Here is a 19,827-nt window from a genome sequence, read left to right on the forward strand (position 1 = left end):
ATTGGCCCAGGCATCCGTGGTATGTGGAGACTCCTGGTGGAGTCCCCCCTGTGAATCCCACCGCACAGGGACCTACTACAGCAGGGACCAGTCCTTCATGAGGATCCGACTCGATTATGTTGCACTCTGTGCCATAATCAAAACAAGAATAATTGGTGAAACCTCCCTCCATTCATCCAGTCTGGCTATTGAGAGGGCTCACCTGATGAAGCAAGCATATTTGGCGGAAGTAATTGCCACTTTACTCCACGCGTGGAAGTTTTCTTTTTTTTTTTTTTTTATTTTCTATTTTCAAAATTTTCACAAAATTACATCATGAAATTATTCAATAATGAAATACGGTACATATTCTGGAATACAGCATAATATAATATAGCACATAAATCTGTTTAAGAATCAAATTACCTTCCATATACATTCCTAAATATAAGAATTCGGGGCAAGTAAGAAAAATGAACGAAAGTAGACATAATTTAATACACATAAATAGGAATTAGGTAGGAGAGCAAAGCACTTAAATATTAGTCAGTTACTCTGCAAGATTTTCTATGGGGTGTCCTACCAAGAAATCCCTCAATTGGATAGGGTCAAAGAAAACATAGTTATTCCCTTTGTAACTTATACAGCACTTACAGGGAAATTTTAATATAAACCGGGCACCTAAATTAAGTACCCTTTGTTTCATAACTAGGAATTCCTTCCTTCGTTGTTGAGTACATTTAACTATATCGGGGTAAATCCATAATTTTGCTCCGTAAAACAGAGCAGTTCTATTCCTAAAGAACCTTTTCATTATAAAGTTACGATCTGATAAAAAGGCAAATGATATTAACATTACTTTCCTTTCTTTGACCTCTGTCTCTACGGATAATTCCAGTATGTCTGAAATATCCAGAGGTGGTATATTTTACTCTTCCTGAGGGACTCTTTGAGACATATAATATGCTCTAGTGCATACTGGAAATGCAGTCTCAGGAATCTTTAGGATTTCTTTCATGTATGTTTTAAATAAATCTATTGGGGAAATTAATCTCACCACAGGGAAATTTATTACTCTCAGATTTAACATTCTAGAACTATTTTCCAGTTTTTCCAATCTTTTTCCCATGGCGCTTTCTGATTTCACCAAATTCTTTTGCAAATAGTCCATATTCTTAACGTTTTCTTCCTGAAGCTTTATTTGTTCTTCCATAGTCCCAATCCTAGTGGCATTTCCTTGGATTTTCATTTCTATATCAGACATCGAATGGGCAATTGACTTTAGAGCAGTGTCTATTGCTTTTAGAGCATACCACACTTTCCCAAGAGTCACATCCTCTGGTATTCCAACATTTATTTCCAATTTGGGGATTTCTTTAGCTGACTCACCTCTCTCTTGCAGCAGTGCCGGTCTGATATTCTCCGAGGTTCCAATCGCAGTTCGGGGCCTCTCCTCTCCTCTGGCACCTCTCTCCGATATCTCACTCGCCGGTTCTCTCTGGGGGGTGTGCATACTTGCACCTTCCTCTCCCAGGTCCCCCGAAGTAGGTTCCCAAAGCGCTAAATTCCAAACGCCCTGGGGCTCTTCAGGCACAGAATCGGCTGTGCTCCTCGGGCGCTCCGGCCTCACTGGCTCGCCAGGGCTTAGCGTCACATCCGGGGTCAGGGGTGAGTCTGCTCGTTCCGCAGGCTCTGCACCAGCGACCAGCCCGCTTGGCGTCCCGCTTGCTCCTGCCAAGAAGCCTTCAATCCGCGGCTGGAAGGGGTCTATGCTCGGGGAACTTGTTACAATCCCCCGAACCTTCCCCTTGCGTTTCATATGGGGCATATTTTTTCAGAATTCAGATCGAAAAGGAAAAACGCCGCGGAGCTCACTTCTTGGCGTCCTACCCAGCCGCGCGGAAGTTTTCTATGTCCCTAGCGTATGTATGGGTCTGGAGAGTCTTTGAGGCCTGATGCGAGAAACGCGGTGTTTCCCTCGGATGGTCAAAATCCCATTAATTCTGGAGTTTTTGCAGGAAGGCGTGATTAAAGGTTTGACCCTTAATTCCTTGAATGTCCAGGTAGTGGCTCTGTCCTGTTTCAGGGGTGAGGTGCACAGAAACTCACCTGTCGGCTCATCCAGACATGGCTTGTTTTCTGAAAGGGGTGAAGCACCTCTGGCCACCCCTCCAGTGACTGGTTCCCTTGTGGAATCTTAATCTAGTATTGGAGTTTTTGGCAGGGCCCTCCTTTTGGACGCTGTGCAGTCTTTCCTTGTGTTCCTGGTGGCTATATGCTCAGCATGTCGCATCTCTGAACTATAGGCCTTGACGTGTCAGGAACCGTTCCTCCAGGACTGTTACAGCTTCATACTGTTACATTCTTGCCCACGATAGTCTTGAAGTTTTCATTTGAATCAGTCCATTTTGTTAACATCCTAGACAAGGACGTGGACGTGGAAGAATACTGAATCGTCATTTGAAAGTCAGTAGACTTTTGGTGCAGTATCTGGAAGTTTCAGAACCGGTGGAAGGAAGCAGGGCGAATCAGCTTCGCGGGCTACCATAGCTCACTGGATTAAGGAGGTGGTCATAGGAGCCTATGTGGAGGCTGGAAAGCCATTACCTTTTCAGGTTAAAGTTCATTCTACTAGGGCTCAGATGGTCTCATGGGCGGAAGCTAGATTGCTGTCTCCAGTTGACATCTGCCAAGTGGTGACGTGGTGGTCCTTGCACACCTTTTCCAGGCTCTATTGCCTGGATGTCAGGCCCAAGAGGAAGCAGTCTTTGCAAGGTTGGTGTTAACCGGTGACAGGCAGCCTCCTGCCTCAATCAGGAGTAGCTTTTGTACATCCCATTGGTCCTGAGTCCATCTGGCTAGGAAATGGAGAAATTGCTTACCAGATAATTTCGTTTTCCTTAGTGTAGACATATGGACTCGGTATTCTGCCCATGGCTGCCCAAGAACAGTGCCAAGAATTTGCCGGTGGAATGAATATAGATTCCAAGCCATCATTCAGGGCATCTATAATCTTACCAGGTTTTAGTGTTTGAGTACATTTACGTTATCCATTTTTTTTCAATAGTAGGTCCACATTGGCTTTCGAAGAGAAAACTGAAGAGCTGAGGTCACTGCAGGGATGTATCTAGGGTGACATCAGCTTTGAAACTTGACTCCGTCTCCATCTGCTGGCAGGGGAGCACAACCTCATTGGTCCTGTGTCCATCTGACTACACTAACGAAAACAAAATTATCAGGTAAGTAATTTCTCCATTTGCTTAATTCCCAAAGCCACGATGCATTATATTTTAACCTAGATAATTGCCTGATTATATAACCAGACCTACCGTGGTTATGGCGTTTTTATTAGCTAACTTTCTGAAAGCAAAGAAAGCTTATGAGATCGCTGTGTGTGTCCTAGCCACAGCAGATTTTCAGAACAGGTCTGGGGAGGGGGGGGGGGGGAAATGTATGAGGACTCAGGGGATGTGATTTTTTTTTTTTCCCCCTCTCTCAGAGCTCCACAAACACGTACTAGAAAGTAGACTCCTTTTTTTACTTGTGTGTGGAATTTTTTGTTTGGCAAACCTCACAGATGCTTTGAGCATTTGGGAGATGCAGCAGTATAGCAATGTGTATGGTTTTTGGATGATCTGACGATTTGTTAAAAACTGTTAATTAAGAATACTTTTTTTCTTCCTCAAAGGATCGTCTGGCGTCCTTGAAAAAATTAAAAGCTTCACTGGAAGCAGATGATCAGAAATACCAAAATTATTTGACAGAAATGGAATCTCATATGGCCCTCCTTGATCAAAGAGAGAAACACATCTCAGATGAGCTGGAAGCAACAGGTTAGGAGAAATTACACTGGGAAATATTCCTATCCAATAACTAGACCAGTTCTAGGTCTGTTCTGATCTATGACCTTGCCCCAATTGACTTTGTAGTGGAATTGAGTAATCAAGGGATGCTATAAAAAAAAAATAGTGGCGGGAGGTTTCACCAATTACTCTTGTTTTGATTATGGCACAGAGTGCAACATTTTTAAGGTGTCTACTACTTTAAAGAAAACTGCTCTGCTAGTTTTCTGGTGCAAAGATGGAACTGTTGCATATGCAAAGAATGGTGTAAGGATATGGGAAGATGAAGCTAGAGTGATACCATTAAGTGTGGGCTGCAGACAAATGTATAAAGGTCTTGTTTTTGTAACAGACTGCGTTCTCGTTTTCCTTAATCTTCTACAGTATTTTTGTACACTGCAAAGTCTTTTTAGGCTAGAACAGTAGAGGATCAAATATCTATTTGTTGCTATTGCTAGGTGATTACAGATGTTCTTTTCAAAGGAGTGTGGTCTAAATGTTTCTTCTGTGGAGGAATAACCTTTGAAAGAAAACTGGATTATGTTCTTCTGGGGAAATAACATTGTAACAGTGATTAATATCAGATAAAGTCCAAAATGGTCCATCCAGTCTGTTAAGGTTGTAACCACTACTCCATGAGGCTTAACCCAGTTCATTGATGGACATGCTAAGCAGTCATACCATTGTTACTGGCTAAACTGCCACTCTGTTCAGATTACCTAGTGCTTCATTACCAACCTCTGTCTCCAGGGATCCTATGTGTTTATCCAACTGATTTTTGAATTCTATTACTGTTCCTGTCTTTGCCACATCTAAAACTATCTCCACTGTTCCACAAGAGTCATGAAAGGTTGAGAACCACTGCTTCAGCAGACCTGCCAGAACCTCTCCGAGCTTCTTTAGTATCCTGGGATGCATCCCATCTAACCCTATGCTTTATCCACTTGCAGTTTTGCTAATTGCACAGAAACGCACTTCTTTAAATCGTGTCATATCTATCCTCCTCCCCATTGGTGCTCCTTCTCCAATCACTTCTTCAGTGAAAACTGAAGTATTTATTTAGCATTGCTGCTTTTTCCTCATCTCTCTTCTCACATTGCTCTTTGTCTCTCTTCAGTCTTACAATCCTTCCTTCTTTCTCTGACATATTTGAAGAGTCCTGTTGCCTTGTTTTTCTTCTTTAGCTATCTTTTCTTCCATTTCGGCTTCATTTGCTGGTAGAGTGGTATAAACTCAAGCTTCTGGGCGGGCCTAGCAGGATTCAAGAAAAGGAAATGAACGGTTAAGACTAAATGTTCTCCACTGGAATTATCCCAAGATGATGTGCTTGAGCTTTTGAAACTATGTGGGGCCCTTCTTCAGATCCACGCAGTCTCCAAAACTCATGCGCCATAACATCTTTGGATAATTCTTGTGGAGGCTCAATAAAAGGTGTTAGAATCTGCAAAGAATCCAATTTTCTCCAGTACAGCTACCAGAACTCTGCACACTCAGCCAGTATAAATTCTTATTTCCTAGGCCCTCCATTTAACTAATTGCACCTCAAAGGGGAAAACAGTACCTTTTCCTTTTCTGTGAATTTCTGTATTTATTTGTTAATGTAGAACTTGAACTTGAAGCAGTTAAAGAGGAGCATGTTCGTCTAAAGAACATCTTGGACAACCAGAAGTATTCTGTGGCAGATATCGAGAGGATAAAATATGAGGAAAATGAACTGCAGCAAACAACTAACAAACTGATCAAGGAACTGGATGAGGACAAGCAACAATTATGGAATGAGGAGCTTAAATTTGCCAAAATCAAAGAGTTGGTAGGCAGCCTAGTTTTTTAGGCAAGACCTAAGAAAGAAAGCAATTTAAACTGCATTTGAACAGCATTATATAGCTGTACCTGGGTGACAAATGGCAAGTTCTCTAATTGTAACGGGATTGTATGTTGTGTACTGCCATGCTGACTCCGAAGTTATTTGTAGGGACTTTTGTATTCCATTTTATTTTTTTTTTTCCCAGGAATTTATCAAATGCTATAACAAAAAAATGGGAGAACATCGGTGGAAAAGTCATTTTTTCTTTTCTTTTTTTCCTTTTTAAATTTTGTATTTATTTATGCACTTTCAAACAAATATACAAGAATAATCTTGCTACAGCATGGGATATAGACTAAATATAACAAAAGGAAAGCAAGGAAATACAAAATTTGTCTGTTCTTCTAGGACAAACAGTATGGTAATCCTCACACCTGGGTGACCTCATCGGATGGAGCCTGATAGAGAAAATGTATGTCAAAGTTTCTAGAACTTTGTGCACATGAGCATGCCCTAAACTACACGTCTATGCGGGGTCCCTCTTCACTCTCATAACATAGAACTATGAAATTAAGCAACATACATAAAACATAAGAGAACCCAATTCCGCAGGGTGGCGGGTGGGTTTTGTGAGGACTAACATCCTGCTGTCCTAGGAGAACTCCTATCATAGGTAAGCAACTCTGCTTTCTCCTAGGACAAGCATGATGGTATTCCTCACATATGGATCCCTAGCTACAGGCTGCTTCCTAACAAAAAGCGGACCAACAGACACCAAACCAGGTGCCAATGGGCACAACAACCACAGTGCTGTTGGAAACAGGGGGCGGAGACAACCTGAATGCAAACAATGAGTCCTAGGCAGGGAGAGTTGGGTTTTCACCTCAGAGTCTCCAGAGTTGCTGTTGCCAAAATTCTGGAAATATCCAATCTAAAAGGTTCCAGTGGTTCCATTATTTGAGATACAGAAAGGACCTCAGGGCCTTTTTTAAAGGGGGGGGGGGGGGCAAATAGAAAGATTTTGACAATAGAGGTACTGCTTCATCTGGCACTTTAAGAATCTCAACTAGATATCTTTCAAACATATTTTCTGCAGATACATAAAGCACTTCAGAAACATTTATAAAACACAAATTTCTTCCTCAGAGTTTTCCAGATTTTTCAATTTGTTATTCAAGGTCTGTTTTTTCTTAATTAGAAATTCTTGAGTAGTTTTAACACACATAATATCTTGTTTAGTCCCATCAAGCTGTTGAGTAATATCACTTAAGACTTACAAAGATTTTATTTTTTTTCCTTAGAAGCAAGATAGAGTTTTATCTGTGCAGATAATGAAGCATTGAGACCCTTATTTGCTTCCCAAATTGAGTCCAAAGTAACCCGAGGTGACCTTACCAGCATAAATTGTTTAGTAACTGTCAAGTCATCCAAAGCTGGTGAAGAATAGGATAAACTGCTTCCCGACTCAAATTTTTTACTTTCCTGCGGCAGCAATTTAACGAGCTCCCCATTCCCTGTACGAACCCGGATCAGTCCAGACCATGGGTTGAGCCTCCTGTCCAACAGATGGAGACAGACCAAAACTGAAAAGGTATCCTATATCAGGATAGAGCCTACCCTGCAGCCCTTCAGGATTTGTCTGTCTCCAGCAGATGCGACAGCTTACCCTGCGGTTCCCTGTTTCTTTTGCTTAGCCCCTGTTTTGGGACTTTCTTTCTTCTCTAAACTTATTGGATCAAGCAAGAATTTATTATCTATCATTTTTGGGGAAAAAAAGTGTTTGGACTCTTGTTGATTTCCTACAGGAGACAGTTTCTGTCTCCTCGCTCTTGGGGGGGAGGCCTAGGGAGGCTTTGCCCATTGTGTAATATAGCCTAGGCTCCCTATCCCCAGTGTTCCTCGGCTGTGGGGTGAAATTGGTGGTGCCAGTCACTCCCTCTGTACAGCCTCTCTATCTCGTCTACCAGGACGCTTATTCCCCAGAGCTGCCTGCAGGGACGTGTTTTCCTCTGCACTGTCTAAGTTAAAAAAAAAAAAAAAAATAATAATAATAATAATAACAAAGTGAAACTAAATACTTGGGCAGCCTTTTGTGAGAGTTGGGAGTGGGCAGAGTTCAGTCTCCTGCCTCCGCTCCCTCAGCCCCGGCAGCCCAGCTGATTTTAATTACTGCTTCTCCTCTGCATCAGGGCCATGCCGCACTCTCCCCTCTTCCTTGCCTGCAGGGATTCTTTGCTCTGTCTCTCTAGAGAAGGGCTCTGCTCTAAGTGTTTGCCGGGGGGAGGGTCCCTCTGCGGCTGCAATCTCCTCTGGAGCCCGAGCAAGGCCGCACAAGCGCATGGCCACGCCGTTCCCTGGCCAGGGAATAGTGGCCATTTCTGGTTTTTCGGATGCTGCTATTTCGTGGCAGCAGGACTCACCTGGATTTTTTTTAGATTTCTTCCTCCCCCCCCCCCCCCCCCTCCCCGATTTGAGCACCTTGCAGTCCCCTGATGCAGGTCCTGACCCTCCCCCCCCGGAGGTTCCAGGCCTTGTTTTTCTTCAGAATTTGTGCTTTTAATACAGAAATCTTATTTAGCCAACCTGCAAGAAGAGGCGGACCCCCTTGCTCCTCCTCGCCCTAAAATTCCTTTGATTGCTGCACCGTCCGTCCCAGCGGTTCCTGATGCGCAGGGGCCTGTGCGGGTGGTCCCAGGGGTCCCCCCTCCCCCAGACCTTCCCACTCCCTTGGGTGCCCAGGACCAGGATCTAGATCAGGATTTTGTTGAAACCCCCCCCCCCCCACCCCCCGGAGGGGGATGACCCCAGGGTTCTAAGTCTATTCAGAAGGGAGGAACTGGAGCCACTTATCCCTTTTATTTCTCAGGAGCTGGGGATAGAGTGCCCATTAGTGGACGAGTTTTCGGCCGCAATGCCTGCTTGCGCAGACCCGGTCCTGGCGGGAGGGCTCTTCCGTGCACCTTCCCCTTCCATCCGATGCATCAGCTAATGCTCCTTAGAGAGTGGGAGGCTCCCGAATCGGGGCTCTGCCTCAGTAGAGCTATGGAGAAGCTTTATCCTCTCCCAGAGGAGTGCTTAGACATGCTGAAAATGCCCAAGGTGGATTCCTCTGTGACTGCAGTTACTAAGCACTCTACCATCCCGGTGGTGGGTGCTACGGCCCTAAGGGATGTCCAAGACCACAAGCTAGAATTCCATTTCAAACGCATCTTCGAAGTCTTGGCCTTGGGTGTCCGGGCATTGATCTGCAGCAGTCTCATGCAGCGAGCAAGCCTCAGGTGGGTTCAACAATTGCTCAGCACCTAGGACCTCCTGTCTGCAGAGGCAGAGCAGGCTGAAAGATTGGAAGGCACTATAGCGTATGGGGCGGATGCCCTTTACGACATGTTCCGGGTCCAGGCAAAAGCGATGGCTTCTGCGGTCTTGGCCAGACAGCTTCTCTGACTCCGTAATTGGGCGGCCGACTCGTCTTCCAAGGCACAACTGGCCACGCTCTCCTTCAAAGGTAAGTTACTTTTTGGCAAGGACCTGGAACAACTTATTAAATCCTTGGGTGAGGAGCGCCCGAAGCAAGCGAGAACTTTCTTCCCTACTCACACCCGCTTCAGGGGTCAGCAGAGATATAATCCTAGGGCGCGGGGCACCTTCTCTAGAGGAAATTCCTCCAGGTCTGTCCTGGTCTCAGTCCTTTCGAGGGCGCTGTGCCTTCCGTGATGGTAATCCACAGCACCCCATGTCCAAGCCCGCCTCAATGATTCGGTGGGCCCATTCCTCCGTTCCAAACTTAGGTGGGTGGCTGGCTGTCCCTGTTCTTGAAGAAATGGGTCAAAATCACATTGGACCAGTGGGTCCTCGAGATAATCGAGAGAGGCTACGCTTTAGAATTTGCTCGTGACCTGCTGGATCTGTACATGGTCTCCCCATGTGGCCACCAGAAGTGGGCTGCTATATGTCAGACTCTCGCCGGACTCCAGGGGCTGGGGGCTATAGTCCCCGTTCCCGTGGAGGAACGGGGCGCCGGCCAGTATTCTATTTACTTCATGATTCAAAAAAAAGGACGAATCCTGCCCCATCTTGGACCTCAAGAGGGTCAACCGAGCCCTCAAAGTGCCCCATTTCCGGATGGAAACCCTGAGGGCAGTTATAGCGGCTGTTCATCCCGGAGAATTTCTGGCATCTCTTGACTTGACGGAGGCCTACCTGCACATTCCGATCCATGCCGAACATCAGAGATATCTTTGGTTTCCAGTTCTGGGCTCTCCCCTTTGGTCTGGCCACGGCACCATGCACGTTTACCAGGGTGATGGTAGTGGTGGCGGCCGCCCTCCGGTGGACGGAGTCCTAGTCCACCCTTATCTAGACAATTGGCTAGTGCAGGAGTCAGGAACCTTTTTGGCTGAGAGAGCCATAAATGCCACATATTTTAAAATGTAATTCCATGAGAGCCATACAATATGTTTAAAACTAAATACAAGTAAATGTGTGCATTTTATGTAAGATCACACTTTTAAAGTACAATAAGTCTCTGAAAATATTACACCAGGCCTTAAGACACCAATACATCTCCTATTAGGAAAATGGACCAAGTCAGGCTGCTATAGAGTCCTACACAGAAACTACACGCCAGCAGAAAACCTCACCTGAATCACGTGCTGTCCCTCACCTAACATAGAATAAAGAGACCAAAACGCATAACAAGAAGCATGCAGACAAAAACTGAATTGGAAACTGCAACAAGCCAGAGTCTCTGTATGCAGTGTAACAAAGGAAAAAAGAAACATCACCCGTCCTTATAAAACAAATCAAGAAATATAAAATCATCAGCAGTAAAACTGTACTAACAAAAAGAACATATTTCGAAACAGCTGATGAATGGAATATCCAGTAATTAAAAACTCATATAAAACATTTCCAGATACCAACAAAATATTTCAAAATAGCAGACACAAAGACCCAGTAATGAAAAATAATAAGGATACAAAAATTATTTTGCTCTGCATACCTGGGAACGTTTGATATCCAGGTGTCCTGAGATTGTTCTGAATTAGCAGGAGGCGGGGTGGTTTGCTTGGAACTTTCTCCTCTGTCACATACCAGCGCTCTCAAAGACACACCTATACACACATGCTCTCAGTACTCACATATACACATGTTTTTTCTCTCTCACTTATATAGGCTCTTAATTACACATTTACACACATGCTATCTATCTTTTCACACTTACACACACAGGCTTTCAATCACATAAATACATGCTGTCTTTTTCTCTCACACACACACTCTCATTCACATGCTTACAAACATGTCCTCTCTTTCTCTCATTTACACACAGGCTCTCAATCACATACTCACATGCTCCCTCACCTAAATCAGCTCTCAATCACACACAGACACACATGGTCTCTCTCTCTCATTTAAACACAGGCTCTCAATCACATACTCACATGCTCCATCACCTAAACCAGCTCTCAATCACACACAGACACACATGGTCTCTCTCTTACTTATACACACAGGCTCTTAATCATACATACACATGATTTCTCTCACACACAAAGGATCTCAATCATACACACATACTCTTTCACACAAACAGGATTTCAATCACAAACTTACACATACAGGTTCCCAATGGTAAACTTACATTCATGCTCTCTCTCTCACAGGCAGGCTCTCAATCACAGACATACTCTCTTTCACATATACAGGCTCTCAATCATTCACATACATGCAATCTCTCACTCACACAGGATCTCAAACACACATGCTTGCTCGCTCATTCACTCTCTCTCTCCCCCACCCCCACTCCGGGAACTCGCGGCAGCAGCAGCCTCCTCCCAACGCTAACCTCCTTCATTTTCAGCCCTCGCGGACGCGGAGTCCCATCGGCCGCGGTTGAAGCTCTTCATTTTCCTCCGAGCCGCGCTGCAGTCTTCTTTTCGTCGGACACTAGCGTGGCCTCTTCTTGCCGCGCACGCACCCGATGCTCTCCACCTCCTCTTCCGGGCCGCGGGGGGCGGGAAGAAGAGAGCACGCCGGTGCCGCTGACTCCAGCTGTCCTGCCGCGTTCCGCCCGGGCTGACAGCATTTTAAGCCCGGGCGGAGGAGGACCGGGGAGCAGCTAGGTCAGCGGGGGACTGGAAAGTGTGGCGACACTTGTCTGCGAGCCAGATGCAGCCCTCAAAAGAGCCATATCTGGCTCGCGAGCCATGGGTTCCCGACCCCTGGGCTAGTGCGAGCCAAGTCAGAGACCTTATGCAAGCTGCTCTCCTCTCGTCCCTGGGGTGGATAGTCAATTTTTCCAAGAGCACTCTCCGACCTTCCCAGGTCCTGGAATTCTAGGGGCTCTGTTCAATACTCGGGTCAGCAAGCTTTACCTGCCGGACTCTCAAGCTTTCAAGCTGATGGATCAAGTCCGAAACTTCCTTTCCATGCATCTCCCCACAGCGTGGGACTAACTACAGGTTCTGGGGACCATGGCTTCTACAATCGACTTGGTCTCCTGGGCTTTTGCGCATATGAGTCCTCTACAGAAAGCTTTGCTCTCCCGCTGGAAACCGGTGTCGGAACTGTTTCAAGCGCAGCTTCCTCTCTCCAACTCTACCATCAGAGACATACATTGGTGGCTATCGCTCAAGCACCTTCTGAAAGGAATTTCCCTGCAGATTCCACAATGGATTGTAGTCACGACAGATGCCAGCCTTTCAGGTTGGACAGTCTGCCAGACACAGGCTATGCAGAGGTACTGGTCCCCTGCCCAATTCCGCTGGCACATCAATCACCTGGAGGCTCAGGCAGTCCATCTGGCTCTTCAAGCGTTTCTCCCCCTGCTTCGCCGAAGAGCAGTTCGGGTACTCTGACAACTGTACCACGGTGGCGTACATCAATCGCCAGGGGGGCACCAGGAGTCGCCTGGTGGCCCTCGAGGCCAGCCAGCTCTTCGAATGGGTGGAGCGCCATCTGCAGTGCTTAGCAGCGTCTCACATTGCAGGCAAGGAGAATGTTCAAGCAGATTTTTTGAGTCGCCAGCAGCTCGACCCCAGTTAGTGGGAGTTGTCCGAGGCAATGGTGCTGACTGTCAGCTGGTGGGGTCCTCCTCACCTGGACCTGATGGCAACCTTGGACAATGCCAAAGCTCCCAGGTTTTTCAGCCGCTGGAGGGAGCACTGCTCGGAGGGAGTAGATGCTCTAGTCCTTCCTGGCCGCGCGACGTCCTTCTGTATGTGTTCCCTCCTTGGCCCCTGGTGGGAAAAGTACTCAGAAGGATAGAGCTCCACAGGGGTCCGGTCATTCTCGTAGCTCCCAAATGGCCTCGTAGGCCGTGGTTCGCAGATCTCGTAAACCTGTCGAGGTACGGCCCTCTTCGTCTCGGTCACCTTCCCGTATTTTTGATCAGACTGATCGCTTCAGTCTAGCGGCCTGGCTTTTGAACGGCGGAGACTGAGTGTCCATCGGCCCGACAGACGATGGCTCCGGAGTGGCTATAGGGCCAACCCTCTCCTTAGCCCTATGTTTTCGGCAATGTGTGGCATACTGATAAGGAAAAGAAAGTAAACAGGAGCTCATGCGACCCATCCCATAGCAGCCATCTTGGATCCTGTCCTATTTATTTATAAAATTTTATATTCTGCCTCCTCCAACACAGTTACATGGGGCAGGTTACAGTTTAAACACACACAATATTATTCAACAGTACAAACGTATAAAACAAATATAAAGTCTTTCCTGCAGTATTGCAAAAATACATTATTATTATTATTGGTCTGTACTGTATTTAGTCCATAATCAACCATAAGTATCCCAAAATAATGTCGTCTACTGATTTTTCTCCCAGTTTTATTAGTTGTAATAAATTCCTGGGGAAAAATAAAATAAAAACTGAAAACAAAGATCCCTAAGGATACAGCAGGTACAAGACAAGCAGGATACAAGAATCCTCACATGTGGGAGATATCAGCTGACTGATCCCGGTCAGAGCTTTACTCAAGTTCTCTGCTTTTAAAAAAAAATTGCTTGGAGCTTTTTCAGGAGTTCCCAAATCTGTGGTGAGTGCATGGGTCCCTTCTCAGTTCTGTTTTTCCCCAGAGAGCCAATGATTGTTGTTTTTCCTCTGTGAAGCTGAAGCTTCTTTATTTTTTCTTATTTTTTCTGTATAATATTGTCTTTTCCTGTTCATACCCCAGATCAGTCCAGTCAAGTGGGTTTTGCATCCCTACCAACAGATGGAGGCAGAGAATAAAAACTTTTCAGTCACTGCTACTTAACGAAGAGTGCCACCTGCAATATCTTAGTATTTCTCTGTCTTCAGAGTGCAAACCTGCAGTCTGAACTAATTAATTTTTTTTTTTTTAACTAATAATAAAACTTAGAATAGAGTTAGGAAAGAAGACAGAAGAGGTGAAGACAGTGCTCCCAGAGGTATTAGGTTCTTTCGTGGGCCATCCCTCTGGTTGAGCAGGGTAAGAGGTGGGTTGGAAATCCCCAGCCAGGCTCAACTCTTGATTTGCAGTGGGAGGGAAAGCCAGGAGTCCTGGTTCCCTCACTCCCCCTGAGGCATTCTCATCCAGTCTGGCTGTCTGCAAAAGCAATGAGCATCCAAAAGCAGGAAAATATAACTTCCCTTTGTTTCTCTGGGTTGCTTGATGCTGTTTCTTTAAAAAAAAAAAAAAAAAGTGTCAGGAGGCCTTTTTTTCTCTGCAGTGGCGGTCGACGTTCGGCTCCATCAGGTTGAGAAGTAAGGCGCACGCGGCTCGTGCAATTTCAGCACCCAGGACAGCGTCAGCAGCGGCTTTGGAGCTGCCTTTCTCCTGCTCAGTTATTTCTGACCTTGGGCCACGTCTCTCTTACGCTGCCTCCTGCAGAGTGCGGGAAAGTCTGTCAGGCTTGTAGGGGGGAGGCAATTGTGCCTTATTGCAGCCCTACACTGCAGTAGCTATGTCGCTGGAGGTGCAGAGTCCTCAGCAGAGGGCTCAGCAGGCGGATGCTGCACCCATTCTGCAGGTCCTACCTAGGAGGCACCAGGGGGGGGTTGAAGGAGCCCGGCCATTTTGTCTTCACGTGGCAGGAGGCCTGCCATGGAGAGGGAGTACAGCGTTGCCCCTCTCCCGCTTTCTCCAGTACAGCAGGAGTCTGGAGAAGGTAGAGAGGGGGCAACAGAACTAAGGAAGGATCTGGCAGCTGTTGAAGACTGGGAGGTTGATGGATTTTCCATGGATTTTGTTTTGTTGTTGCATGAAGCCTACCTCGCCAAGAAGGAAGCAGCAGATAAGTGGTCGGCCACCCAAAAGTCCCAGAGCACAGCTAAGAAGTCTTGAGCTGACGTGCCTCCCAGGTTGGGAGGCATTCTTTACCTGCTGGGCCTGGGACAATTGGGAGTGGAGTACTCCTCTGAAGAAGACGATCCTCAGGGGGATCCATGGGTTGACCAGGGTGCTGGTCAGGGCGCAGATCCTATGACTAGCCCAGTGAGTGACCAGGATGCAAAGAACATTCCTTTTGCAGAAGGGAGTGACCCTAGGGTGATGAGATTGTTCCATGAGGAGGAGTTGTGACCTCTCATGTCCAGGTTCTGGAAGAGCTGGGGATCAAAGTTGCACAGGAGGATTTGGGCAATGAGGGGATACACCTGGTGTTAGACTGCGTAGACCATAGAAGGCTTTCCCTTTGCTGAAGAAGCGGATTGACTGACTGGGAATGGGATTTCCCAGAGGCAGAACTGAAAGTAGCCAGGGCTATGGCCAGGTGGTATCCCTTGTCAGAGAACACTTTGGAGTTTTAAAGCTTCCAAAAGTGGATGCGGCGGTGAAGAAGAAGAATAAGAACATGCCATACTGGATCAGACCAAGGGTCCATCAAGCCCAGCATCCTGTTTCCAACAGTGGCCAATCCAGGCCATAAGAACCTGGCAAGTACCCCAAAACTAAGTCTCTTCCATGCTACTGTTGCTAGTAATAGCAGTGGCTATTTTCTAAGTCAACTTAATAGCAGGTAATGGACTTCTCCTCCAAGAACTTATCCAATCCTTTTTTTTTAAACACAGCTATACTAACTGCACTAACCACATCCTCTGGCAACAAATTCCAGAGTTTAATTGTGCGTTGAGTAAAGAACTTTCTCGGATTAGTTTTAAATGTGCCACATGCTAACTTCATGGACTGCCCCCCTAGTCTTTCTATTATCTGAAAGATTAAATAACTGATTCACATCTACCCGTTCTAGACCTCTCATGATTTTAAACACCTCTATCATATCCCCCCTCAGCCATCTCTTCTCCAAGCTGAAAAGTTCTAACCTCTTTAGTCTTTCCTCATAGGGGAGCTGTTCCATGCCCCTTATCATTTTGGTAGCCCTTCTCTGTACCTTCTCCATAGCAATTATATCTTTTTTTGAGATGCGGCGACCAGAATTGTACACAGTATTCAAGGTGCGGTCTCACCATGGAGCGATACAGAGGCATTATGACATTTTCCGTTTTATTCACCATTCCCTTTCTAATAATTCCCAACATTCTGTTTGCTTTTTTGACTGCCGCAGCACACTGTACCGACGATTTCAGTGTGTTATCCACTATGACACCTAGATCTCTTTCTTGGGTTGTAGCACCTAATATGGAACCCAACATCTTATGGGTGCTGTGTTCTCGGTTGGAGACATTGCGGATGGTGATTGCAGCAGTGTGCAAGGGGGAGTTTCCCGCCTCCTTGGATCTAATGGAGGCATATCATCATATTCCTATCCGAGCAGATCATTAAAAGTTTCTGCACTTCATGGTGCTAGGACAGCACTTTCAGTTTCGAGCTCTTCCCATTGGATTGGCTGCCGCACCCAGAACGTTCATGAAGGTGATGGTGGTGGTAGCGCTGGCCCTCACAAGGGTCTAGTTCAGCTGGTGGTGGACAGGCCCGTCTGGTTAAGCCATCTGAGAGAACTGCTGGGGCAGGGACCCATGTTTTCGGAAAAGCCGGATCACTTCTGTCTAGTGGCCTAGATTTTAAGAGGCGACATTTCCACTTGAAGGAATATTCAGAGCCAATGATTACTACTCTTCATCAGGCTACAAGATCCTCTACTACTTTGGCGTATATCTGAGTTTGGAGCGTGTTTGAGTCCTAGTGTGGTGTTCATGTCACTGATCCTTTGCAGACAAACATTGCCCAGGTCTTGGCTTTTTTGCAAGATGGCTTGTCAAAAGGTTTAGCCTATAATTCTCTGAGTCCAGGTAGCTGCCTTGGGTGGTTTCAGATGGAGATTGTATGAGACGCTAACAGTCTTTGCAGACGTAGTACATTTTCTTAAAGGAACAAAGCATCTGCGACTTCCAGTCTGTAGACTTTGTCTATCTTGGAATCTTAATTTGTTTCTGCGAATATTATGTGGACCTCCTTTTGAACCTTTGAGAAGGGCTTCTTTGAAAGACTTTACTCTGAAGACAGTTTTCCTGGTGGCAATTTGTTCAAGACGAATTTTGGAGCTTCAAGCCTTATGCACAGATCCTTTTTTGTGGATTTCCAATGATTGAGTTTCTTTGCGTGCAGTGCCTTCCTTTTTGCCTAAGGTTGTGTCATCATTTCATCTTAGCCAGATAATGGAATTGCTGGACTTCCCATACCTGACGTCTGATTCTCTCTATGCAAGAGAGCTTCACCTTTTGGATGTGCTTGGGTTCTCTTGCGATATCTCAAGGTAACAAATGGATTTCAGAGGTAGGACCATCTTTGTGTTATTCAGTGGACGAAAGAAGGGTTGCAAAGCGGCTAAGAGCACGATTGTAAGGTGGCTAAAGGAGGTGATTGTTTTGGCTTATATATGTAAAGGTCAGTCGATCCCTGAGGGATTACGAGTGCAGTCGACTAGGGGGCAGGCAGCCTCCTGGGCAGTATGTCAATTGGTTTCTCTGCAGGAGATTTGCCGAGCAGCTACTTGGTCCTCTTTGCCCTCTTTTACTAAACATTATCCTTTGGATGTCAGGGTCCTGGAAGAGGTCTCGTTTGGGGAAAATGTACTGTGTGCAGGTCTTTCAGGATCCCAGTATAGAGGGGCTTGTGTATATCCCACTTATCTGGACTGATCTGGGGTATGAACAGGAAAGGAAAATTTTGGTTCTTACCTGCTAATTTTCATTCCTGGAATACCCCAGATCAGTCCAGACTCTAGTACCCTTATCAGGACTATTTCAAAAGGCCTTTTCTGTTTCTGGATACTGTGAGTTCTGCAGAATTTGGAACAAGATTGTACATAGTTCTCAGTGATTTTGAGATTGGAAGGTTTTTGTTTTTTTTCATTATTCTAAGTTGAGGGTTCAGTTTTGTTGAGGGTTTCAACTTGTTCCTCAGCTCGTTCTAGAGGGAGAAATCCTTGGAGTTTGGGGAAGTAGTCATCATGGCTTGGGTGCAGGTCAGTACTGAAGGACTGAGGATGGCACTCTTGGTTAAGTAGTAATGCCTGAAAAGTTTTTATTCTCTGCCTCCATTTGCTGGTAGGGATGCAAAACCCACTTGTCTGGACTGATCTGTGGTATTTTAGTAACGAAATTTAGCAGATAAGGACTAATTTTCCTATTTTTAATCCATCATGGTGGTTGGAGGAGACCAAGCAGGACAGGATCCCCAAAATTGAATCCCATGTGAGCCACTGTAAAACCATAGCAGAGAATATGATTGTACATTGATGATGATTGCCTTCATATGCAGCCTTTGAAGTGTTTGCACTCTTCTTATCATGGGTTGGAATTGTATGGCATTTTGTTTAGATTCCTACTGCAGAATCGTGAATGTAATGTGGTTCGCTGCTGAGATTTTCTGATCAGTGGGTTACAAGTTTTATTTATTTAGTAAACAAGGTGCTAAAACTTTTTTTTTCTTTTCTCCAGATTGAAACCACCGTGGCAGAGTTTCATAAACTGGCTCGAAAACTGAAGCTAATTCCACCAGCTGCAGACAATGCCAAAAGCCATGACTTTCGTGTCTGGTTTAACCCTGATGGTGGCGAAGTGTCTGTGACCCATTTGAGAACTCAGATTAATGTAAATATTTCAGTCGAAAAGCATGTGGTCTGGGTCAGACTTTAGAGTACCAATACAATGTGTGATTGATCAAACTGTCCCATATTTCTTAAATTCCAAGATCAATTAAAAATGTGGTTTTATTTCTTAGCAGAATTGGACATAATATAAATGTAGACATTAACATCCTGGATAAAACTAGTAAATATCTCAAGACTATTGTGATAGGGATATTTCAGTTCAATCAGGTTCTGAGAACAATGAAAATTGATCAGTTTCATCCAGAAATATCTCAGCATTATCCTACCCACATGAAACTACAAGCTAGAAACATTTTTAGGTTAGCGCATGCTTCTAAAAATGTTTCAGTACTTTGTGTTTTCTTTAGCCATGTTTTTTGCATTTGAAGTACAAGTAGTGTTTTAAAGAGTTGCTAAAAACAATTTAAAATGTAGACTCTCTTAATGTGCTTTCATGAATTGCATTTTGGTTTTAGTCTGATGGCTTTTTCCTGCTCTATTGGGCTTCCAGCTCAGTCTGAACTGGTGTTTCGTTTGCCACGAGCCTACCTTCATTACCTGGGGATTTTTCCCCATTAAATATGCTCTATCAACTTGCCTAGCCCAGTTACTAGAGTGAGAATCCTCAACTAGCTGCCGTGATCCTTCTGGACCCCTGGCCTCTAAATCCTGCCACTTGCTGTCGCTATTGTGTGGAGACTCCTTTACCCTAGGAGCTCAGCATGTTGCCTCTGCAGCATCCTCCAATGCAAGTTGAATCGGGAAGTAGAAGGCCCCGGTCTGCGAATTAAAAACGTAGAAATATCATGGCAGAAGAACCATAGAGCCTGGCTGTTTTGCCCATCCACACCAATTTCTCAGCTCTACAATCCCTGTCACTCCTTCAGCGATTCCCTGTGCTTGTCCCATTTTTTCTCTAATTCAGATACTGTCCTTGCCTCTACCACCTCAATTGGGAAGTTGTTCCATGCATTCACCACCCTCTCTGTAAAGAAATATTTCTTTAGATTACGCCTGAGTCTACCCCTTTCACCCTTCATTCCAAAATCTCCTTTTCCCTGTACGTACCCGGATCAGTCCAGCAGATGGAGACAGACCAAAACTGAAAGGGTATCCTATATCAGGACAGAGCCTACCCCGCAGCCCTTTAGTATTTGTCTGTCTCCAGCAGATGCAGGCAGT

General features: G+C 45.4%; 1 protein-coding gene across 2 annotated transcripts in view; it reads left to right on the forward strand.

Moving 5' to 3' along the window:
* Positions 1-19,827, forward strand: part of NDC80 (NDC80 kinetochore complex component) — a 167,753-nt gene that overhangs the window by 96,994 nt on the left and 50,932 nt on the right. For both annotated transcript variants that reach the window (XM_029578372.1, XM_029578373.1), the window contains exons 10-12: positions 3,668-3,812; positions 5,426-5,631; positions 18,494-18,646. In XM_029578372.1, the coding sequence (XP_029434232.1) occupies positions 3,668-3,812; positions 5,426-5,631; positions 18,494-18,646 (504 nt within the window). The remainder of the gene's footprint in view (positions 1-3,667; positions 3,813-5,425; positions 5,632-18,493; positions 18,647-19,827) is intronic.

The sequence above is a fragment of the Rhinatrema bivittatum genome, chromosome 15 (assembly GCF_901001135.1).
Source record: "Rhinatrema bivittatum chromosome 15, aRhiBiv1.1, whole genome shotgun sequence".
NCBI classification, from domain to species: Eukaryota; Metazoa; Chordata; class Amphibia; order Gymnophiona; family Rhinatrematidae; genus Rhinatrema; species Rhinatrema bivittatum.